The sequence below is a fragment of the Rhineura floridana genome, chromosome 5 (assembly GCF_030035675.1).
Source record: "Rhineura floridana isolate rRhiFlo1 chromosome 5, rRhiFlo1.hap2, whole genome shotgun sequence".
Taxonomy (NCBI): Eukaryota; Metazoa; Chordata; class Lepidosauria; order Squamata; family Rhineuridae; genus Rhineura; species Rhineura floridana.
Window position 1 is genome coordinate 6,422,744 of NC_084484.1, and position 25,724 is coordinate 6,448,467.

General features: G+C 41.0%; 1 protein-coding gene across 4 annotated transcripts in view; it reads left to right on the forward strand.

The window, feature by feature from the left end:
• VWA8 (von Willebrand factor A domain containing 8) overlaps nucleotides 1-25,724 on the forward strand; it is a 271,730-nt gene that overhangs the window by 104,198 nt on the left and 141,808 nt on the right. For all 4 annotated transcript variants that reach the window (XM_061629912.1, XM_061629914.1, XM_061629913.1 and 1 more), the window contains exons 21-26: nucleotides 8,162-8,238; nucleotides 10,876-10,951; nucleotides 14,024-14,159; nucleotides 16,334-16,453; nucleotides 17,540-17,745; nucleotides 24,735-24,886. In XM_061629912.1, coding sequence (XP_061485896.1) covers nucleotides 8,162-8,238; nucleotides 10,876-10,951; nucleotides 14,024-14,159; nucleotides 16,334-16,453; nucleotides 17,540-17,745; nucleotides 24,735-24,886 — 767 coding nt within the window. The remainder of the gene's footprint in view (nucleotides 1-8,161; nucleotides 8,239-10,875; nucleotides 10,952-14,023; nucleotides 14,160-16,333; nucleotides 16,454-17,539; nucleotides 17,746-24,734; nucleotides 24,887-25,724) is intronic.

A 25,724-nucleotide genomic window follows, 5' to 3' on the forward strand; every position in this document is an offset into this window, starting at 1 on the left:
AGGTTTGACACTCTACATGGCATGGTAGTACCTCCTATGCAGAATTTTTATAATATGTAAAATGGCCTTTAGAGAAAGAATACAATGGCAATACAGATAAATTGTTATGCCTGATATATCTTCCTAAAAATGGGACTGGCTCACTATCATCCCACTCGGGAGCCCAACTAACACTCCTCGTGCTCCAACCCTAGGCTAGCGGTAGGTTGGCACAGAGTTTGAGTGATAGCCAGTGGTGGGACCTGATTGGCTGCAAACAGTGTTCCCCTTAAAATGGATGAGCCTGCAACAGGGAGGTGTGGAGGAGAGGGAAGCTGCAATAGCTGTAAATGCATTTCCTTAACAAAACACTGCAGCCTAACTGACGCAGAAAGCCCAACAGCAATAGAGAAGAACACAAACTTTTAAAAATGTATGTGTGCATAGGCTTTCCCACTGTTTCTCATAGGGTGCTGGAGACATAGGGGCCCTGTTGGGACCTGGCTCCCAAAAAAGACTCCAAACAACTGCACCCTTGAGTGTATAGGAACAGACATATGTAAGGAGGAGGTTCCTGTTCAAACATGCTGCACCAGATGGCCCTAAGTGTCCTGCCCAGAATCCGAGACACGAGACAGAAGGGAAGTTTGTTTTAATTCTCGTTTTATTAGTGTGATGGTTACATCCAAAGCAGTGCGCTTCATAAACCTGTCTACTCTGACTCACTACTTTCCCTTACTAGTCTACCTAATCAGTCTCTGCAGCGTGTGGGGAGAGTTGACTCAGCACTAGAGCCTGGGTGGGCACCTGCTTAAGTAGGGAACAACGGCTCCTCCGAAGTTCCACCCTCTGAAACTCCCTTTTCTTGTGCCTTCTCGCATGGGGTGAGGGGGGGCGAGCCTCCAACGGCCCATATGACAATGGGTTTTTGCTAGGTGATGGGCCGACCCCAGGGAGCGGGAAGCTGGTTGGTGGGGAAGCATTTGAAGTGCCAGGTGGGGATTCCTGCATGGGTGGGGTTGGCACACAAGAAGGGTCGCTTCCCAACAGCTCAGGCGGGGAACTCACAGACGGGGCGGAACCTGCCTCTATGGATGTGCTGGCCGAGGACGTCTGTGGGCTGGCAGAGCCCCCCCTCCTTCAATGCCCCCAGTGACCTCTTCATCATCTGACTCATCTCCTTGATCTAACTCCCGTTGCACCTGGGGCGCAACACTATCACAGACTTGCAGAGTAATTTTGTTGTACAAATTGTCCGTCTCACAAATGGTCAGCCTTCATAATAAAGTTGGTGGAATCCTAGCTGTTAATGAACCACATGCACTTAGGTGCAGCTGAGGCATTACATACAATCCCTGAAAATTAGTTTTGGAAGGGTTCCTAGAGGCCATTTCCAGCTTCTGGGCTGCCTAAAGGCCACCTTTGCTAGGAAAACAAGGTTCAACATAAGACACATTACACTACAATTTATTTATTTATTAATTAAATTTCTATCCCACCGTTCCTCCCAGAAGGAGCCCAGGGCAGCGAACAAAAACACTCTTAAAATCAGACTTTAAAAAATATAAAAACAAAAACATCTTTAAAAACATATTAAAACAAAACATTTCTAGTACTAATGCTGAGAACTCCTGTATTGTTTGTCCAGTGACATGAAAGCCTCACTCAACTATAAGTAGGATAAAGAAGTGCTTTCTGCATTTATACTGTTTATTTTATTCTGTGGAAAACTAAAAATCTAGCTTTATATAATTTATAGTTGTGTTAGGTCCAAACCCAACCACGAGCCGTCCACAACCTTACTCACCTCTCGTTCACCCGGGAAGAGTGTGGAGTTGAGTGACCTATCCCCCACTGCCAGAGGCCCAGGAAAACACGACATCAGAATACCTTTGCAAAGGGGTCCCAATCTGTCTAGCAAGATGCTTTCCAGAGAAGGGAACCCTGTTTATTGAAAAAGTTCAGATTATATACCCTCCCCAAGAGGTTACAGAATAGGGGAGTAAAACATCATAAAACATAAAGAGAAAACTACATGTCAGTATAGAGGTCAGAAGAGGGGAAGGGGCACAAAAGAGGAGGAGAGAAAAATGCCAGGGACATGTCACCCCCTTTTGAGATCAGTCTTGCATACTATACACCTTGAGATAAGAACTGGTGCCGGGATGCCTGGAAACAGATTATAGGGAACATCAAAACAAATAGGCAAAAGGCAGAGATCTCAGGCTTGCACAGAATACATTCTTGTGGGGCAAAGGCTTTCATTCTTTGACATGTCTCTGGTAAGGCTCAATAAACATGTAGGTGTGGATTCCACTTGTATATTGTGAATCACATTCCTCTTGTAATACTACCTGGGAAAGTTTAGGTGAGGGGCAAATAAACCGAGATCAATTTTATTTCTACTGAAGTCCGTTTTCATCCAACAGTTTTATGTTGTAATGAGCTTTCATTTAAAAAAAGAAAGAAAAAGTGAGTCTCCTTGTGTTTTGCCAAAGGCAAGAGGTTTGGGATTGATTTCAAAGACAATGATCAGACCCGTGGGGGGAAAAATTGCAATGCTTTGAGAGAAGTTGGTGTTTTCACAGCAGGCAAGGCAATAAAGCAGATAGAAGCAGCTACTGGTTGCAAATAAACTTGCAGCCTCCTTTCAGTCATTGGGAGCCCCAGACAATCAATGACAGAGAGATCCCAGCTGACACAGCACCCCGCCAGCCTGGGTCTGTGTTGAAGCTCCCTGGAGTTAGGGAGCCTTATTTACACCCAAAAGAGTCCCTGGACCTGGGTGCAGGTTTGCACCTGTGACTTTAACTAGCTATACTTGTGGGTTTCATGCTTCTGTCTTTGCTTATCAGTCTTGTTGGTCAGTGTCCTTGGGCTTTGTAGCAGTGTGATTTTCCTTATCTGTGTTACATAAACAAAACTTATTCTATATTGGCAGGGTGAGAAAGCATGCAAAAAAGCCACCCCGCTGGCATGCAGGGGCATGAGATAGGAGCATGGGACAGGGGAATTGAGCATACCTTCCTAAATTTCCTTGTTACATCAAGATGTCTTGCGAGATATTTTCCCATAGACCTTAATAGAAAGTTATTAAGAAACACGTGCAGATACCTTTCTAAGCAATTTCTGTGAAATGAACCAGCCTGGCTGCTTCCGTCTGTCAGGGTTTTTAGCCAATGAGAAAAGTTAGAGCTTTAAAAGTTAGGGGCTTTCCAGTGTTTTGCACCGCCTGCAGCATGTACGACTATCTGCCTGTTGGACAGAAGTCGTGGGTGTGCTCTCGGTGCAATGAGCTCCTGGCTCTCCAGGAACGACTTCATTTCCTTGAGGCCAAGGTGGCGGACCTGGAAAAGCTGAGAGAGGCAGAGAGGTGTGTGGAGGAGGCCTTCAGGGACGTTATAGCTGTGTCCCACTCCAATGATGATAGCTCTCCTGCTATCATGAAGAACGATGGTCTCAGGAAAGGAGAGCATCCAGCTGAGGAAGAGGGAAACGATCCCTTAGAAGGGACCCATTCCTTGGGGGATGAGCAGCTATCCTCTCGTGCCGAGGATATATCTCCAGGGAATGGAGGGATCCTTGTAGTGGGTGATTCGATCATTAGGAACATAGACAGTGGGGTTTGTGATGGGCGTGTAGACCGCAAGGTGTTTGGCCTGCCTGGTGCGAAGGTTGCGGATATCGCCCGTCGTTTAGATAGTTTGGTAGACAGTGCTGGGAAGGAGTCAGTGGTCGTGGTGCACGTTGGCACCAACGACATGGGGAAATGCAGCCGTGAGGTCCTGGAAGCAAAATTTAGGTTGCTAGGTAGGATGCCGAAAGCCAGGACCTCCAAGGTGGCTTTCTCTGAAATGCTACCGGTTCCACGCGCAGGACCAGCCAGACAGGCCCAGCTTCGCAGTCTCAATGCGTGGATGAGACGATGGTGTCGGGTGGAAGGGTTTGGATTTGTTAGGCACTGGGGAACATTTTGGGACAAGCCGGGCCTGTACAAAAGGGACGGGCTCCACTTGAACCAGAATGGAACCAGACTGCTGGCACTTAAAATTAAAAAGGTAGCAGAGCAGCTTTTAAACTGACTGAGGGGGGAAACCCGACAGGAGCTGAGAAAGGTCCGGTTTGGAATAAACCTCCCCCCTGGGATAAAAACCAAAGAAATGATGAAATGTTAAAAGGGGTAGGCCTAGAAGTAGGCATTGTGAGAGCAGGGGCACAGGATATATATTCAAAAGAGCAAAATTACCACAGGCCAAACCACAAGTGCCAAAGACACTTTAAGAGAGACACTGCTTACAAGTGCCTGTACGCTAATGCTAGGAGCCTCCGAACCAAGATGGGAGAACTGGAGTGCTTGGTCTTAGAGGAGAGCATTGATATAGTGAGCATAACGGAGACCTGGTAGAATGGAGAAAACCAGTGGGATACGGTTATCCCTGGATGTAAACTATATTGGAAGGACAGGGAAGGACGTATTGGTGGCGTAGTGGCTCTATACGTGAAAGAAGGCATTGAATCCAGCAAGCTGGAAACCTCAAAAGAGGCAGACTCCTCCACAGAATCGTTGTGGGTGGTGATACCATGCCCCAGGAGGGACTTAATACTGGGAACGATCTATCGTCCCCCTGATCAAAATGCTCAGGGAGACCTTGAGATGAGATATGAAATTGAGGAAGCATCCAAACTAGGAAATATGGTAGTAATGGGTGACTTCAACTACCCGGACATAGACTGGCCGCATATGTGTTCCAGTCATGACAAAGAAGCAAAGTTTCTAGATATTCTAAATGACTATTCCCTAGACCAGTTGGTCATGGAACCGACCAGAGGGACGGCAACCCTGGACTTAATCTTCAGTGGGGACCGGGACCTGGTGCGAGATGTAAGTGTTGTTGAACCGATTGGGAGCAGTGACCACAGTGCTATTAAATTAAACATACATGTAACTGGCCAATTGCCAAGAAAATCCAACACGGTCACATTTGACTTCAAAAGAGGAAACTTCACAAAAATGAGGGGATTGGTAAAAAGAAAGCTGAAAAACAAAGTCCAGAGGGTCACATCACTCAAAAATGCTTGGAAGTTGTTTAAAAACACTATATTAGAAGCTCAACTGGAGTGCATACCGCAGATCAGAAAAGGTACCGCCAGGGCCAAGAAGATGCCAGCATGGTTAATGAGCAAAGTCAAGGAAGCTCTTAGAGGCAAAAAGTCTTCCTTCAGAAAATGGAAGTCTTGTCCGAATGAAGAAAATAAAAAAGAACACAAACTCTGGCAAAAGAAATGCAAGAAGACAATAAGGGATGCTAAAAAAGAATTTGAGGAGCACATTGCTAAGAACATAAAAACCAACAACAAAAAATTCTATAAATACATTCAAAGCAGGAGACCATCTAGGGAGGCGATTGGGCTCTTGGATGATAAGGGAGTCAAAGGTGTACTAAAGAACGATAAGGAGATTGCAGAGAAGCTAAATGAATTTTTTGCATCTGTCTTCACAGTGGAAGATATAGGGCAGATCCCTGAACCTGAACTAACATTTGCAGGAAGGGATTCTGAGGAACTGAGACAAATAGTGGTAACGAGAGAGGAAGTACTAAGCTTAATGGACAATATAAAAACTGACAAATCACCGGGCCCGGATGGCATCCACCCGAGAGCTCTCAAAGAACTCAAATGTGAAATTGCTGATCTGCTAACTAAAATATGTAACTTGTCCCTTGGGTCCTCCTCCGTGCCTGAGGACTGGAAAGTGGCAAATGTAACACCAATCTTCAAAAAGGGATCCAGAGGGGATCCCGGAAATTACAGGCCAGTTAGCTTAACTTCTGTCCCTGGAAAACTGGTAGAAAGTATTATTAAAGCTAGATTAACTAAGCACATAGAAGAACAAGCCTTGCTGAAGCAGAGCCAGCATGGTTTCTGCAAGGGAAAGTCCTGTCTCAGTAACCTATTAGAATTCTTTGAGAGTGTCAACAAGCATATAGATAGAGGTGATCCAGTGGACATAGTGTACTTAGACTTTCAAAAAGCATTTGACAAGGTACCTCACCAAAGACTTCTGAGGAAGCTTAGCAGTCATGGAATAAGAGGAGAGGTCCTCTTGTGGATAAGGAATTGGTTAAGAAGCAGAAAGCAGAGAGTAGGAATAAACGGACAGTTCTCCCAATGGAGGGCTGTAGAAAGTGGAGTCCCTCAAGGATCGGTATTGGGACCTGTACTTTTCAACTTGTTCATTAATGACCTAGAATTAGGAGTGAGCAGTGAAGTAGCCAAGTTTGCTGACGACACTAAATTGTTCAGGGTTGTTAAAACAAAAAGGGATTGCGAAGAGCTCCAAAAAGACCTCTCCAAACTGAGTGAATGGGCGGAAAAATGGCAAATGCAATTCAATATAAACAAGTGTAAAATTATGCATATTGGAGCAAAAAAATCTAAATTTCACATATACGCTCATGGGGTCTGAACTGGCGGTGACCGACCAGGAGAGAGACCTCGGGGTTGTAGTGGACAGCACGATGAAAATGGCGACCCAGTGTGCGGCAGCTGTGAAAAAGGCAAATTCCATGCTAGCGATAATTAGGAAAGGTATTGAAAATAAAACAGCCGATATCATAATGCTGTTGTATAAATCTATGGTGCGGCCGCATTTGGAATACTGTGTACAGTTCTGGTTGCCTCATCTCAAAAAGGATATTATAGAGTTGGAAAAGGTTCAGAAGAGGGCAACCAGAATGATCAAGGGGATGGAGCGACTCCCTTACGAGGAAAGGTTGCAGCATTTGGGGCTTTTTAGTTTAGAGAAAAGGCGGGTCAGAGGAGACATGATAGAAGTGTATAAAATTATGCATGGCATTGAGAAAGTGGATAGAGAAAAGGTTTTCTCCCTCTCTCATAATACTAGAACTCGTGGACATTCAAAGAAGCTGAATGTTGGAAGATTCAGGACAGACAAAAGGAAGTACTTCTTTACTCAGCGCATAGTTCAACTATGGAATTTGCTCCCACAAGATGCAGTAATGGCCACCAGCTTGGATGGCTTTAAAAGAAGATTAGACAAATTCATGGAGGACAGGGCTATCAATGGCTACTAGCCATGATGGCTGTGCTCTGCCACCCTAGTCAGAGGCAGTATGCTTCTGAAAACCAGTTGCTGGAAGCCTCAGGAGGGGAGAGTGTTCTTGCACTCGGGTCCTGCTTGCGGGCTTCCCCCAGGCACCTGGTTGGCCACTGTGAGAACAGGATGCTGGACTAGATGGGCCACTGGCCTGATCCAGCAGGCTCTTCTTATGTTCTTATGACTGTTAAGTGAGCTGTATGGACACTAAGCAGTGGGAATCTCTAGCATCCTAAAGAGCTGCTGTTTTCTCCTTGTCTTTAGTGCACTTTTCCTGCTTTTGTCTTATTTTCTAATAGACATTGCAATCTATAAGATTCTTTTTTTTTTGTAGAAACCAGAATACATATTTTCTGTGGTGGGCTTTTCTAATTTCAAGTTCTCCCTAAAAGTTACTTTCTGCAAATACTGCTAGAAAATAAATGTGGGTAGATGTTAAAGAATTCCCTCCCCAAATATCAAATGCAAAATGTGAAAACTTTGCAAAAAGGCTTAGGCATGTCTTTTGCTGTGCAGGACCTAATGTCCAGGCACTCATTAAGAATTCACTGCATAGTTAACTTATTGTATAATGGCATATATCTCTACTTCAAAAGTAGGTCTCTTTGTGTTAAATGGGGCTGTAAGTGGGTACAGGTTGGCAGCATAGGTTTTGGTTTGTGACTGGCATTGGGGAAAACAATTTTATGGTTTTAATGCTGTATCTCCACAATCAGGGCCAGTAAAACATAGCTAACTTCCCATGATAAACATAAGGTTGTCTGGGGTGGTGCTGCTGGAAGCAGCAGCAATGACTGTACTCTTTCTAAATTTGTGTTATGCCATGCCCCCCATGGCAGCCATTTTTGTGTTACCCACATTCCATTTTGTGACTGGTGCCCTCAGCACTCTCTCAAAATGCAAAATGTGGCCCTTGGTCCAAATAGGTTGGCAACCCCAGGAATAAGCCATTTTGTGCACTATAATATGTATTAAAGCATATTCTGTGGTGGGAGGTTGTTTTTCTTGGTATATGTAAATTTATTAATTTCCAGTTAAAGGTAGGTGTGATTTGTCTTTTTTCAGGGTGTGGGGAAAAACAAGGTGGTTGACAGATTTCTTCACCTGTTAAACAGACCAAGAGAATATTTGCAACTACATAGGTGAGAGATGCTTTATAAATAATTTTTATTGCTTCATTATTGGGTTCTAGCCATCAGTTATACTAGATTTTTCAAACACATGGCCAGTGAAACAAGTGAAACATTACAAATCTCCCAAATACATCTCAATTTTGCAAATTTTATAAATCTGTACTTTTAACAATTGCAATAATGTATGTTTTCTGCATGTCTTTAAAATGTTACAATGGTTGGTGACAGGCATGAGAGGGGAGGGAGGCAAACAAACCAGCCAAACCTATCCCTTTTTCTTGTTATCTTCACTGCTGCCACCAAGTGGATATCTTTTTTCCCCTCTGGCTACTTCTGCTACATAGCTCTTTAACTGGCCCAACCTACTCCCAGTATTAAGTAGAGTAATATGGCAATCACACAAGGCCTCAGAACATGTTTTTCAAAAACAAAATATGCTGTATTTAATAAGGCAACAGGTTAAGCAGTTCTTGAGAAAATTATTTTTGAAAAAAGTTAATTTTACAGTTTTTGTAGTAACTCATAAGAATAAATAATAAGCAGAGATAAATGCACCCACCTACATCTGTTCTAGACTATATCCCTAACAAAAGCCTATGCTTATCTATTTGTATCCCTCAGGTTAGCTTGCGAGTGCCTTCATGATCCTCTCATAGTTCCTTCCACTGCAGTTCAGTAATTTAAGCTCTTCACCTCCAGCAACTATCCTAATTTTCCAACACTTATACAATGTTTTCAGTCGCCTTCCCAACCTGTTAGCCAATCTATGCAAGAGTACATTTCTGTTTCTCCTAGTTAAGTTTCAGTTTCCCCTTAATTGGCAGGTTCCTAGGCTGCCCTGTGCAGAACTTCCTTAGCAAAACATCTCCTGAAACATTTCTTTGAACTTTTGACCTTTCCATACAGGAAAACCTCTAAAGCAAAAGTAGCCATTTTACAGAACAGGTTTTACAACCAAAAACCAAACACAAAATAGCTAAAAGTCCTATTTTTTTGTTCAAGCATATGTTGTTTTCAGTAATTCAACCCAATGGGTGGGATGAAAAGATATAACATTCTGCCATAAAAAGGGGAAGCAATGCCCCCCTTGACACAGAATACTTGCATTGGATGTAGTGTGTACCCTACAAACAACACCTCTTCCAATGCCCCTACCTTTGTACTTGGGGGGTCAAAGTGATATTACAGTCAGTCTTTCTACCTCTTTCTGCCTAATCCTATTATATCTGGAATCCAAGAAAGCTCTGGCTTTCCTCAAATAGTTGTCATTGTTGCTTCAAGTATGAAGCATGAGAATGGAAATCCTGTTCCTACTTCAGTTCACGTCTCTAAGCTTATGGTTTACAGAAAACACCAGGGGAGAGGAAGCAACTTTGCAAAATTGAAACATTTCTCTAGGTTGAGAAAAATACCCGGATCAGGAAGGTGTGCTCCTTTGCAACTGACGGATCTAGCTTGTAATCAGAGGATTTTTTTTTTTACCTGTGTTATCCAGTACTGGTGCTTTGCAGGACAGAGTAGCTTTGCAAGAGCAAAACATAGTTCTCTAAACTCAAGAAAGATGCCAGGATGGTGAGGGGAGAAGGTGTAGGGAGAGCTTTATTGTGACTGACAGGTCAAGCTTGTAATCAGAGGGAATGATTGTACCATGAAAGTGAATGACTTAGTTCTTCCCAATGCAAAATCAACTTTGAATATGCCTAGCACAAAAGCCCTCAGACCTATTTGTCTGCAATTTGACAGATTTGTTATCCAGATTTGTTATGCCTGCAATTTTCAGACCAATGCCCACAAAACACTCCAGGAGATAGATTGATTCCTTTTATACCAACCTTAAAACCATAATGGCTGCCCTTGCAGGAAAATCATTGTAGCTATCTTTCTGAAATTTGGTAGGATTCATGTTCTCAGAAGGGGCCTCTTTGTGTGCATATTTCATCTAAATTAAAGATTTTTTAAAAAATGAAACTTTAAAGGTGTGCGACACAAAAGCTCCTAGACATATTTGTCTGTAATTTTGAGAGGCTTAACAACTCTGGAGGAACTAGTATGCCTTGAAATTCTATCCATCACTGTCAGAAGGGAGGAGGGAGTTACAGTGATTTTTTTTAAAAAAAATCCAATAGTGAAGATGCCCCCCCCAGCCGAATTGGGCAGGCATCTTGGGCTGATGTAGGTTGTTTTCCAAAGTGCCGAATCAGAGTTTGAACTAAAACTTGTGGTCAGTGTACATTGTACCCCTCAAACAATTTTGAAGTCCACCTTAATTGAAATGAGTGATGTGATTCAATCAAGCAGAAAAAAGCCATTTTAGTCACTAATGGAATGTGGATATGACATGATTTCTTGAGAACATACCAAGCTTCTATTAATTGAAAAAGCCCTTGTGAGGAGATGAAACTGAGTGTAATTTCCCTGATGTAATGATGACTAATTTATATTTCCTTTTCCATGCTAACATGAGGAAAGATATGTCCCACTTTTCCTTAAAGCTCTGTGCAGTTTCTATGCATATAATATACTGCATCACAGTCTAATATGTTGAACCTTGGACACCAATTAAGAGCAAAAACTGATGCTAGCGTTGCTAAATTACTTTCCCCCTTTTGTCTTTCAATAAAACTTGTGTATGTTTTGCTGTCTTAGAGATACGACTGTACAAACTCTTACTCTTCAACCTTCCGTTAAAGATGGTCTTATTGTATATGAGGATTCTCCACTAGTAAGTCTTTTCTGATTAAGGCATGTTTGTACATTTGAATATATGACATTATAATTTATTCATGGGTCCAGATCTTGATCTGCAATACATTATGACATTATGACAATTCTAGGAATTCATGACTTCTTTTCAAAGTAAGTTTTGTAGACTTCAGAAGAAATTGAAAAATATGCTCATGGAATGGCTTTTGATCCAGTAGAGTCGTCTGCTAACAGAAAAGGTGGATGACATTTTTTTCAATTCCCCTTCATTGCCTTCCATGCTGTTCTAGATGATCCCCTAATCCTTTGAAACAGATTTTCAAGGGGGAAGAGAGAAGTAGAGAAAATCCCTTCCCCTCCTCCTACATCATCAGACTTGTCCATTGGAACAATAGCACTGGATTCCATCTGTTATTTTTCTCTTTCAGATATCGTGGCTTCAAAGTTCATTTCAGGTTTTGAGGAAGTAAAACTGTATCTTGAAATATTCATATTTCTCTCTTTGTGTTTTCCAACACTTTAATCTAAATTAGATGCTTAATCCTGCATCGTTTATTGACTTGACCTGGAAATATTGCATTGCACCTCTTAACCAGTCCACAAGAGCCAGCCATTTTGCTAGTTCAGATGTCATGCTAAACCATATTTTAGCATTATGACAATGAGTTCTGCTTCCCTCTGTGTTTGCCCACTCCTCCTCCAGCACTGCTGTGAGGAGGAGATCAAAAGCTTTTGCTTCTATGTAGAAGCTTTTGCTTCCAAACCCAGATGGTCTGTTTGTCTCACCTGAAAGGGTATCATGCCATCAGATAGGTAGTAGTGCCATGTAGTGTCCAAAGGCAGGAATGCACAGGAGTCAAGACTTCAGCTGCCCCTTCCATTCTTAACCCCAGTCCATTCCAGATGAACCATACACTGGATCCATGGTCATCTCTCATGAGGAAGGAAAGAAAAGAAAGGGAGCAGCGAAATACGTGGAACACCCTCTTGACTCTCAAATACAAGAAAGAACAGCCTTAGCAGTAACCTGACGAAACTAACAACTTGAAGTAAAAAGTGTAATGCAGAAAAATATGAAATGCCTGTCACCAGAACAAACATAGGCAGCCCCTCCCCCAACAGGGAGGGTCCTGATGGTATAATACCCAGGAAAACCACAATTCAGGTGAGATCAATGGTCCATTTTCCTTGGCAGCACTTCTACCCACTTGATGGTATGCTACCCAAGGAAAACTGTGTTGTGTTTTTAATGATGTATTTTGAAACTGTTGTGACCTGATCTGGGAAACTTTGGGTGAAAGGCAGAAAATAAATCTAAACAATAACCTTAACTACAATTAATGGAAAGAAGGCAACTTCAAAGCCTAGTTTATGAAGCTGTTTGTTTTTATGAAGCTGTTTGTTTTTACTAACCATAGTTCTTAACCACCTGTCAGGCTTTTCCTTGCCTCAGGTCCCAAGAGTCCTTAGAACCCTAGGTAGTCTCTGATTCTCAGAGATCCCTCTTATTTTGGTTATCTCCTTTCATCATCGTGCCAATCTTTCCTTTCTTTCCCTCCTAGTTTGCTGCTGGAATTAACAGTCCCAAACCCTCTCATCCTTTTCCTCTTTCCTTCCACTGTTCCCTTGTAATTGCTGAGACAGCACAATTTCTGTCAGCTCTGCACTGAGTCAGCAGTGGGGGTTGGAAATTCCTGGGTCGTTAGCAGGGAAGGGAAGTCCTTAGCCGGCAGACTGGTTGTAAATCTGCCAGGCCAACGAGGAGGGAACCTGATAAGGGCCAGGCCTGTCTGAAGCTCACTTGCCACATCACAAGTCCAGAAGCGAGGTCAGTAGAGGTCCGGGATCAATTGCCAAGGGGTCAGTCCAAGAGATGCTGCAGGGAAACTGGGAATACATGAAGCCATGCCTGACGTTGCAGTCAGCAACAAACTGCAGCCAAGGTGTGCCTTATAAAGAGCAGGGTTGACAGCAGGTGTGAGCCCTCAGCGTTTGGGCCTTAAGGGGACAGGCCTGCCTCTCTTCTGCCTGACCTTCTGCTGTCTACGTTCTGCAGGTGAGGGGGGAGTATCCTGTTCACTGTCTGCATCTGGCTGCCGGTTCTCCTCTGTATCTGGGGTGCTCTGCAGCTGAGGGGGAGAAGGAGCTGGATTCTCAGGAGTCTCTTCCGTGTCTCCTTCTGGGTCTGCTGCTCCTGGGTCTGCTGCTGTTACTCCCGAGTCGTCCTCATCGGAGGAGTCCTCTGATGGGGCCATGACAATTTCCATCTGTCACTCATCCCTTTTTCCAGTACCTCCTCTGTCTTCTCCCTTCGCATCTTTCTCCTTGACACCTTCCTGGCTTCTTTGTAGTCTCTTTGCTTCTCCTCTGTTGCTCCTGTCCGCCTTCTCCTCAACACTGGCCCCAGCCACTCCCACGCACTAACTTTTAAAGAGCTGCTGACCACTCTCTGTGTTGTTCCAGTGCACATTGTCCCTGTGCAACTCCACTTCTGGTCCCAGTGCCCCTGTGTTTTGTCGGACCATCTGAGGAGCCATGTGGAGACTGACCACACCCACTGGGATCCCGTCACACCATCATTTAGGGCACAGGTGACATGCTAAACAGTAGTTAATCTGAAGCAGACATTTTTAATCCTCTCACAGTCATGCTGGAGGAGGAGTATGTGTTAACCCAGGGGAGGCTGTCCTCGTTCTTGTAATGCTAAACTATGATTTACTTCTGAATGCAGACAGACCATGCTTTCTCTTAAAGTAAGTTCTGCTGTTTACATTTGACTGTACTCAAATTGTACCATATTTCCAATGCTGCTAGTGGCCAAGAGGGTCAAATTGGTTATTGGTTAAGCCCTCTGACCGTAGATGCACTCTTCTTTTGTGTGGAGCCTAGGTTTTGCTTCCCTCACTGGGACTGCACTGTTCATCAGTATTCATACAATGAATGTGTTCTCTTGAGTACCTAAAATGTGAACTCTCAATGACATGTCAGTCAGTGGGGGTGGACATATTTAAATTGCTATCAAACGGTATCCTGAGTTGTTAACGTAGTTTCTCTTCTTTATGTGTGTTCTGTCTAAACTAACTTTTTTCAGGTCAAAGCCATCAAAAAGGGGCACATTCTGGTTATCGATGAGGCAGACAAGGCACCAACAAATGTTACTTGCATTTTAAAAACTTTAGTGGAAAGTGGAGAAATGCTTCTATCCGATGGAAGGCGTCTTGTTGCTGGTAAGTAGCTCCATGAGTGCAGTATTCCAGCAGTTGCATTTATTGCAGATTAATAAATAAATTGCTATGAATAGTGTATTTCTCCAATGTATTGGGCTTCTTTTGGTCATTAATTAATATCTAAATAGATAGTTTACCAAGGAAACAGCTTTTAGGCTGCAAACCTAACATTCAGACTGTACGTTGGATTCTTGTTGTCTATCTCTATAATTTATGAGAATTCAACCAAAGTAGCAACGATATCAGATTAATTATATAATTATATTGTAACGTGTTTATTGCCTAGGCAGCCAGGTTTTTAAATGCTGTCATCCAGTGTTGTGGTCATATGCTGGATGGCCTGTTTAGCCATGATATAACGTATTAGTTTGTTGTGGATACCAAGCCCCAAGAGTGATTTAGTACTGGGGATGTGCTATAGCCCCTGCCTCCCCAATCAAAATGCTCAGGGAGATCTTGAGATGAAGAACAAAATCAATGAAGCATCCTAAAGAGGAGACGTTGGTGGCAATGGGTGACTTCAACTACCTCACTTAGACTTGGGTGCATGTGTGTTCCAGTTATGAAAAAGAGGTAATATTTCTAGATACTCTAAATGACTGTGCCTGTGCCCTTGAACAATTGATCATGGAACCAACCAGAGGGGCAGCAACCCTGGACTTAATCTTAAGTGGAACCCAGGATCTGGTGTGAGATGTAAGTGTTGTCAAACCGATTTAGAGCAGTAACCATAGTGCTCTTAAATTAAACATACATGTAAATGGCTAATTGCCAAGAAAATCCAACATGGTCACGTTTGACTTCAAAGCAGGAAGCCTCCTTTTTACCGATCCCGTCATTTTTGGGAAGTTGAAAGGCAAAGTCAAGTCAGATAGCTCCAAAATGCTAAGGAGTTGTTTAAAAGCACAGATAGTGGTGATGATAGACAAAGTTCTAAGCCTAATAGACAAAATAAAAATTCAGATCGCTGGGTCCAGATGACATCCACCCAAGAGTGCTGATCTTCTAACAAAAATATGTAATGTGTCCTTAAGATCCATCTTCATACTTGAGGACTGGCAAACTAACAACAAAAAGCTTGTTTTTAATTGTGCTGATCACTGTACTGCAGCCACTGTTATACAGTCAGAAAAACTGGTACAAATGTTTCATATCACAGTGTTAATAAAGTTTGCTTGTCCTAAGATTGCTGGGTAAGGCCTGAATTCCTTTTTAGGAAGAGAACAAGTTGGAACATTGAGTTTCTAGACTAGAACTGAGTAGTATTAGCAGAAGAGAATGCAATATAATTGTTGAATTGAAAGCAATGTGAAAATATAGCACATTGTTCAAGGGGAATGTAGGGATAGATGAATCGGACTGTTTCTGGTTCACATCAAGTTTTCATGTGTTCATTCATAAGTACATTCTGTCCTATTTCCTCACTAATCTTCAAACATTTTTTTTTAAATTCTGTATGAAAATCCAAATTTAGATCCATATTGAATATATATTTTACATATGCATTTCTAAATGTTTTTACCCTAAAATACATATTTTAATGCATTTTGGTACTTTTTTGTTCAAAAACTGTATTGAAAATTTTGAATGATAATTATGTTCCTATCTGTTTATTAGTCCCAGAGGTGTAAATTAGGTCAGTTCACTTAAAACTGCAAACCAGGCAAAATTCTCCTCCATCCCTCGGTGAATGATAGAAAAATGAATTTAAAAAAGCATTCCATATTAGCCAAATTTCATTAATAAAGTATTCTGTTCCATGGTACTCCATGCAAAGTTTATGTGGATGGCGATTAATAAAAATTTAATTGTTGGATGAAACAAGAGTTCCACTCCATAGTTTTCTTTCTGAGTGGCAGAACGCTAAAGAGGTTCATGTACAGGAGGACCTCCCATTCACCTCTATGTGTGGGACAGCTCCCAGTATTATTTTTATGGAGAATACTTCTAGCATGGCTTTGTAGGGGCAAGTCATGATTTTGTTCATTTGAGAGGTTCATAGGTGCATCAGGCCAAGCTGAGCCCTGGATTATGGTCATTGATAATTGTACTCCATAAGTAGTAAACATATATCATCTTGGGGTTTTAAAAATCTTTTGATGGGCATGATTTTTGTTACTTGAATAATGTCTTGTAAAATTGGAAATATTAATTTAAATATATGTGCTTTCCAGATCCTGCTAGTGTGAGTGGAAGAGAAAATGTGGTGGTTATTCATCCAGATTTTAGGATGATAGTTCTAGCAAACAGGCCTGGATTTCCTTTCTTGGGCAACGACTTTTTTGGAACACTAGGTAAACAGCACTATTTAAAAGCTATATTTTTTTTTACAGTTTTCAGTGTGAAAAATGCCAACTTTGTTTCACCAGTCCTCTTGATTGAAAAGATATAAAGGAAACAACCTGTTTTGTTTTGTTTATTTTTTAAAAAAAATCTGTCTAGCATTTAAGTCAGGAGGCTGCCCCAATCATTTGTTCATCTGTCACTTGGAAAAGAATTGCACATTGATCATGTTTCAGGCCACCCAGGGCTCTTCCAGGAAATTGGCTGCAAACAGGGTAGGAATAAAACAAGAGGCTACTTGCTTAGCAAAATATTTTTCCACAATCTTAGCAAGAAGAAATGTGTTTCTGTGATTGTTATAAGGTGATTTGGGATGGAAAGATGGGATTCAAAGGCTTATGAAGTTCCCTTATACTGAGATTGTGAATATTGTTGATTTATCTAGCCCAGCCTTCCCTGATGCTAGATGAAGTTGATGAGAGTTGTAGTTCAAAATATCTGAAGGGCAACAGGTTGGGAAAAGCTGATATAGCCCAATAATCTACTCTAGCTGGTGATAGCTCTCCAAACTATCAAGCAGAGGGTCTTTTCCCAGCCTTGCTCCCTAAGATGTTTTCAAGCGGAGGACAAAGCACATGCTGTACTACTTTACTGTGGCACCGTAATAGTCAGCTGTTGGCTTCATCCTTGCACCTGCAGCTTGTCTCAACAATTTGCTAGTTCATTATTAATATTAATATTTATTATCTGTCCTTCAACCCAAGGTCCCAGGACAGGTTACAACAATTTTAAAATACAGCATTAAAAACAACCTAAAAATCACAAAATGGGTCCTAAAAATATACATCTCAGGTGTCAAAAGCCAGGGTAAAGACGTGCAACATGAAGATGTGTTGCAGGTATCTAGGAAAAGATTTTGCAATAAAGAACCCTTTGAACACTATAAGGGACAAAATGATCAAAGGTTGAACTTTCACATCTGTTAGAAGCAATGGAGACTTGTGCCTTCAATGAAGGAATGCAACACAATGAGTCAGCATAACCTGGTGCTGACAAGTTTGTATATTTGTATATTGTTTCTTGCTTGTTTGTTTTAGGAGATATTTTTAGCTGCCATGCAGTTGATAATCCTAAGACAAACTCTGAGCTTGCAATGCTTCGACAGTATGGGCCTGAGGTTCCCGAGCCAGTCCTACAGAAACTGGTGGCTGCTTTTGGAGAGCTTAGAAGTTTGGCCGACCAAGGAATTATCAGTTACCCTTATTCAACTAGAGAAGTAGTGAATATTGTAAAGCATTTACAGGTACAGTATATCCATTCCTGATATTGGTGAGTTCAATGATAGATTTAAAACAGGCCAGCTGATAAATAATGGCATCCAAAAACGTTTCAAAAGAGTAAATAGAATTTTGTAAAGGATAAAATGCAGGAGACAACAAAGTGGTTTAATCAGAGCTTGGAAAAGTTACTTTTTTGAACTACAACTCCCATCAGCCCAATCCAGTGGCCATGCTGTCTGGGGCTGATGGGAATTGTAGTTCAAAAAAAGTAACTTTTCCAAGCTCTGGGTTTAATGACTTTGTCCAGATCCAGAGGATGCTAGTCATGAAATCAGTGGAATTAGTTGTGGATAACTTAACTCCTACCCATTTCGGGGGGGCGGAAGAGCTGAACATGACTGACTCTCAATCAGGGACAATATCACTTTTTCTTCTTTTCTATACATATAAAGGACACAATTCTTCCCTTTGTAGATGAAGCACTTGGTTGTAGAAACAATCCCATAAGAAGTAGTGGTCGCTAATCTTTCCACTCCATATGTGTACATTCTCCATGAGACCTGGTGAATATGCATAATGTCCAGTTATGTACATGAACTACTTACGTTCATCTTTATTTATTTATTTATTTATTTGTTTGTTTGTTTGTTTGTTTGTTTATTTATTTATTTATTTATTTAATTCCATTTCTATACCGCCCATAGCAAGCTCTCTGGGCGGTGTACATCAAATAAAAACACAGCAAATACAATTTAAAATGATCTGGTCATCAAATTACAATATAACTGTCTGTTAGCACATTAAATACAAAATACATATATATTAAACCAATTCTCAAATGGGAATCACCTAAATGAATCTATTATTGTACAGTTTACACAAAAATAACATTACACTGGAAAATAAACTCCTTACTTTGTATGATGTGTTAGAATAATGATTAATGGTTGTATTTCACATTATTTTTATGTTAAAATGAACATATTTAAATGTTGCATTTTAAACAATTTTATTACTTTTTTAAGATTGCATTTGATTATGTCTCATAATTGTAGGTTTTTGTGTAGCTATCCTCAGTGTTCAGAAGGAGAAGGGTCTTAGTTCTGGTTGGGGCTGCTAGGTTTTGCTAATTGTATTTTAGTAAGAAAAATCTTAAACGTACAGCACTCACAATGTACTTAGACTACCGTGAAATATCAACCACTTCTTTTATACACATCAGCCTACCCCAGTAATGGTATAGGAGTATTCACAACTCTTGTGGCATTTGAACTTTTCACCTGTCTGGATAGAGTAAAGTGAGGTTGAGAAAAAGGGGTTTGCATCTTATATGACACCTAAGTAGAAATCATTTCCTTAATGGCCAGCAACTACAATCCTTTTGCGTTTATACCACATTTACATCGGCTTGTGCCCTTTCAAACTCGGGCTTTGATCATTGTAAGATGAACTAGGTGTGAAAGGGGCAGGAAAGTCACTTCAGCATCTTGACAAATGAGAGAATGAGGTGAAGTTAGCATTAGGAGTTTTGAGACAAAATGTCATCAGCTGATGACACCCAGTTTTATTTCTTTATAACATCTGAGTTAGGAGAGGCTGAGCATGATCTGGACTGAGGTAGGAAACCTGTTTAGCCCAGTGGGCCACATTGTTACCTACCCCTACCCCTACCCCCTTGTGAGCCAACTTTGGCAGGTGGGTGAAGCTGCCCATCTGTCAATCACCTGACATCAGGTGAATTTTTTTGCCCGCAGAAGCCCCTTCTGCTCTTCACCTTTCAGAGTGCTATTTTGTGCAATGCTTTGGAACGGCTTTTATAGGCACTGCAAATTAGCTGATTAGCCTGCAAGCATCCTTTCAGTTGAGCCACGTTTTTGCCTGCCCCACCCCTGGTGTCATATATGGCATCAGTTGTAGGGCAGGTGGATATTGCTTAGCCGAAATGGCTTTGTGGGCCATATGGTGGAAGCCTGGTGGGCCAGAAGTTCCTCATCCCTGATCTGGACTGTTGTGTGGGCGCAGTGATGAACTGGATGAGGACCTGTTAATTGAGCTTAATCCCTGGGATGATGGAGGCACTGTGGGTAGGTGATTCAGTTGTCTCTGCTGGACGTGGTTACACTCCTTCTGGAAGAACAGGTTCATAGTATGGGATGCTCCTGGATCCATCATTTGTCACTTCAGGCTCAGGTACCCTCAGTGGCTAGGAGTTCCTTTTACCAGCTATGCCTGGTACACCAACTATAGCCATACTTGGACAGGAAATGCATGGCCATGGTGATTCATGCAATAGTTACCTTGAGACTTGATTATTGCAAAACACTCTATTTGGGGCTATCCTTGGGCCTGGTCTGAAGGTTCCAGCTGGTGCCAAATGCTGCGGCTAGGCTGTTTGTGTGGACAACTCCAGAGCTTAAAAACTTGTGCCAGCTGTCCATATGTTACTAGGCCAAACTCAAGCTGCTCCCTGATCACTGAAATATTTGGGGTAGTCTCTGTTAGAGTTCCCCCATAGCTTAGATACATGGCTCATATCCACCAGGAGCTGTGCATTCATTATTGGCCCACTGAAGAACTCTCTTCCAGTTGAGATCAGACAGGCCCCTTCCCTGTTGAAACTCCCACTTGATAAAGACTTTTATATTCCAGCAGTCATTTGAAGTAAGTTGTATTAGACCTATTTTATGTATTTATTGTGTTATTTAACTGATGATAGTTTTATGAACTGCTTTGAGACCATTTATGATGAAAAGCAGTGTATGATGTTGGGAAAAGCAGTGTGTGATGTTGGATATGATGTTTATGTTGGGAAATGTTTGTAAGAAACATAAAAAACTAAAACATGTTGCTTGCATCAGTATTCAACCTCTGTGTTGTGGAAGCTCCCAGTTTACACAGTTGAAAGAAATTGCCCTATTGAGGACACAATGACCTTACCATTGGCCTCCACCTGTGTACCATGAAATATAATACAAATCCCAGTGAGCACAGTTGGATCAATAATCAAGAAGTGGAAACAGCATCACACCATCCAGGCACTGCCAAGAAAAGGCCATCCCTCAAAACTCAGTGCTCAAACGAGGTGGCTTGTGAGAGAAGCCATAGAGAGGCCAACAATCACTTTGAAGGAACTACAGAGTTCAGTGGCTGGGAGTGGAGTAATGGTGCACCAGTCAACCATATCAAGAGCTCTGCATAACACTGGCCTGTATGAGAGGGTGGCAAGAAAGAAGCCGTTACTCAAAAAGTACCTGAAAGCCCATCTGGAGATTGCCAGAAAGCATGAGTGCTCCAGCTGTGATGTGGGAAAAGGTTTTGTGGTTAGATGAGACCAAGATAGAGCTTTTGACTAAAAGTCCAAGTGCTATGTGTGACACAAACCTAACAGTGCCCATAATAATAATAATAAATAATAATAAATTTTATTTCTAAGTCGCCTATCTGGCCGTATGAACGGCCACTCTAGGCGATGTACAAAGAATAAAATAACATATAAATACAAATGAACAGCAACTCTACATAATCAAAACCCACCCACATCTTTACAGAATAAAACGAGATTACCCAAAAGGCCCGCCGAAACAGCCAGGTTTTCAATTCTTGGCAGAAACCTACCAGGGAGGAGGAATGGCGGATGTCATAGGGCAGAGAATTCCAGAGGGTGGGGGCCACAATCGAAAATGCCCTCTCTCTGGTCCGCACCAGCCTAGCTGTTTTAACTGGCGGGACAGAGACAAGGTCTTGTGAGACCTACAGTGAAGTATGGTGGTGGCAGCATCATGCTGTGGGAATGCTTGTTAAAATTGAAGGAAGAATGGATGGAGCAAACTACAGGGAAATACTGCAAGAGAACCTGCTTCAGTCCACTAAAAACTGAAGCTTGGGAGGAAATTCACTTTTCAGCAGGACAATGATCCCAAGCACAAGGCCAAAGCAACGTTGGAGTGGCTCAAGAACAAAAAGGGCCTACAGTGGCCCAGGCAAAGTCCTCATCTCAATCCCATTGAGAATCTGTGGCGCTCTATGAAAATTGCAACCCACAAGCAACATCCAACCAACCTGAAGCAAATCTGCCAAGAAGAATGGGCCAAAATTCCTCCAACACGGTGTGCAAAGCTGGTACATATCTACCCAAAAGACTTAAAGCTGTTGTTGCAGCGAAAGGTGGCTCTTCCAAATATTAATGTGTGGGGGTTAAATACTAATACAAGTAACACGTTTCAATTTTTTGTTTCTTACAAACATTCCCAACATAAAACCAATGTCACCTTATAATAATGTTGAGTTTCAGTGTTTCAAAATAAAATATCATACAGAACAAAATTACAATTACCATTCAGTAATATGAGAGCATTGGTCAGGGGTCTGATTACTTTTGCAAGGCACTGTAAATATTGAAAATAAATAATAAATGCTTGAGCTCCTTTTCAACTTGACACTTCTAGATTGCTAGAGCCACATTCACATTGATACCTGGCAGTTAAAACACTTGTATTTTGCCAAGTAAATTAACCAGTGAGATAGATGTGCTTACCCCAGCCCAAGCACTTCTAAGTTTCAGGCCTCGTCTGTACAAGGGCAGGGCTGTGGCCCAGTATTAAAGCACATACTTTGTCTACTGAAGATCTAGGTTCAGTCTTTGCTTCAAAGGGCCTTGGAAAACTGGAATGGCTCTTATAGGCCTGACTCTAGAGATATTGCCAGTCAAGAGTAGACAATTCTGGGCCAGGTGGGCCAAAGGACTGACTTTGACATATAAAGCTGACTCATACAAACTAAATATTACTAAACCAAATAAAACACAAGGAGGTGTTCCTTCACAAATACACATTTTCAGACTGAAGTTAGGTTTCTTCTTTTTCTATTGCTCTAAATTGCTTCCAAGACTCCTGGTGAGGGGAACTGCTGGGATCCTTTGTTTTTTGTTTTTTAAACCAACAGCAAAAACAAAAACTAGTGTGATTGTTTTGGACTCAGAGCTCTTGGTGTCTAGCAGGTAAGGGGAAAGGGTTGGGATGAAAGGAAGGAGGGAAATTATACAATCTCATGGCTTGGGGACGAGGGAAGGAAATTAGTCATACACTACTTCTGTTTCTGTAGTTTTGTATCACTGCTAGCTTTTTTGCTGGCATAGTTTTCTTCTGCTTGGATGTAGTCTATTTTAGCTGAAAGGTGTTTATACTGTTGGCAAGTAATGTAAACTTTAGGATGTATATTTTCCCAGCATGATTTATTTATATACAAAATCTAGCTGGTCATTGGCCAAATCTTTTCTCTGCAGTAACAGCCAAAGTACAAATATTTGCTTCATGTAAAGAAGTTGAAAAGCAATTGTTCAGCTACTCAAACAACTGGCCCAGAAGCAGGAAGAAATATATAGTTTGAGAAATTGAGTATCCACTCTTCAGTAGCTATGCAGCAGCTCTCTGTAATACCTAAAGGGTACTACTGTAGAAAGAAAACAGGTAATATAGAGTACTACACATGACAGTATGTTGAAGTGTACCAAGGAATCCACAAAATTCTGGTTGGCCTTATTGTTAGTAGTCATCTCCTCACCCCCTGCTAGCCAGATGTGAAATCTAATCCCACCATGATACTTAAAAAATATAATATGTATTTTAAAAACAGATATCAGTGTTGTCAAACTGAAAAAAGTTATGTATTATTAAATTACACTTAATCTTGGTTAATGCACTTATAAAATGATTTTGTTTCTTTAACTTTTTGATACATTTCATGGCTTTTGTTTTTTTCTTTCTCATTTTAAAATCTTATCACTCCACACGTAATTTTGTGTGTCTATGCATGTATACTTATTCATTTTATTTTATAATATTTGTAGGCTGCCTTACAACTCATTCAAGGGACCTCACCTAATAATAAAAAATCAGTACAATAGCTACAGTACAAGATATAAAATCACAATATGATTCTGCAACACCCCCAAAGTTACTCAGCTAGCAGTAGTAGTAATAATAAAATACATAGCCAGCCAAGGACATTAAGACATAATTTTACAACATAGCAATAGAAAGAAATAGATCTCACCCTGAAACTGGTAGATCTTCAAAACATGCAGAAAATTAAAATAACATACAAAATAAAACTTTACATTTTCTGATACAAAACCTAATTTGTGGGGAAAGTATAGATTTTTTATTTCCCGCCCAATAATTGTTATTGCAAAAGGGAAGAAAGGATCACAAGTGTTCCAAAAAGGAAGAGTTCTGCAATAACTTAAAAGACATTTTGTGGTATGCGTTTTCATAGGCTAGAGTCTTCTCAGATGCAGTTTTTCAAGCTAGACCAGTAATGATGCAGTCCTGTACATATGTATTAAGAAGTAAGTCCAGCTGTGTTCAATAAGGTTTACTACCTAGAAAGTCTGATAGGGTTGCAGCCTGAAATGCTCTGCTCAAAAGTGTTGAAAATGTTATGCTGTGGTCTTTATATCTTATGATTCATGATGAAATTAGGGTGCTTTTTAAATCAGTTTTTCTGCTAAAGAAGGCTCCCAGAGCAGCTTACAAAGATTAGAAATAAGACAATCCATAAGATGTGACTCAAAAGGCAAAGGGATTTGCAAAATTCAGCAGATATTCAGCAGGTCATGAAGTTTTCACAGTGGAAGGGCTGCTACTTCTGCATCTCCTTCTGGTGGCCTCAGTGATGGTTGGTGGCTGGAGGGAGGGTGGCTTTCAGCAGAGCTGTATCCATAATAGAAGGTGGCTGACTGGTTCTTCTTCTGGTGGCCTCACATGCACGAATGAGAGATTTGATGTGTATACCCACTTTCATTTCAATGTATGGAACAAGTTGAAATGTGCATTCCTGTTGTAACATTTCAATGAATGGATATGCTCAGGCTTGCCTAGAACTCCTTCAGTGAACCTGTGAAGTTTTAGTTCTTGGTGTATGTGTGTGTGGAACTTTGGATGAGGGTCATAGGCTACAAGTGAATTAATGTTTTTGTGGCAGTTTATATTTTCCTTTCTCTCGCCCTCTGCAGAAGTTTCCAACAGAAGGACTTGCAAATGCTGTTAGAAATGTCTTTGATTTTGACTCTTACAACAATGAAATGCGTGAGATTTTAATTCGGACTTTGCATAAACATGGAATACCAATTGGAGCAAAACCCACCAATATACAGCTGGCTAAGGAGTAAGACTAACATATATTGTATATTGCTGCTAGTTAAGATCAACCTGGAAGGCTTGAATGTTTGAAATTTTGTATTGAATTCAAAAAAATAGATTGATATATTCTTGAATTATTTTTTATTCATAGAGCATAATCAATGTACATTTACAGCTTATGCTATTATGTATAAATTGTGGGCATTTTGAGTTTATCAATATTGATGATTTGTATGATCAAATGAATAAAATAAAGGGGAATATTTGTTCTTCTCAGTTTTTCTTTACTGAATGATCATTCTGCAATTTATCGCCATAATAAGTAGCAAATCCAAATTCTTTTATCAATAGTGGAGAAGTGAAGTGAGGTAGGTCTTAATACTGCATAAATCCTTCAAGATATTTTGTGTAATGTGCCCACCAAAGAGCGATTAATTCATGACTGGACTTAGCATCTCATCATCAGACATGTACTGGTCAATTTCTCAAAAGCCATCTAGTTTGCTTCATGATATTGGTGGCTTTATTATGATTTCAGGCAATTTATTGTTTTTTGTAATATAAAACTTTATCTAGGAAATTTTGTAAGGTCATGTTTTTAAGATCTAACCACTAAGGCTATGATTCTAACTTGACTTAGCTATGAGTAGGCCCCAATAAATTAAATAGTATCTACTTCTGAATTCACATGGTTAGGAGTAGGCTGCAAAGCAATTTCAAAACCCCTTTTTTGAAAAGCAACAAATATTTCCCTTTATACTACAAAATGCTGGTGTTAGGCAAATTGGTTTTTATGGAATTCCTTGTTATTTTAGATTTACTAAGGAGGAATAACAGGGTCTCTTCCTCCAGCCAAATGTCTT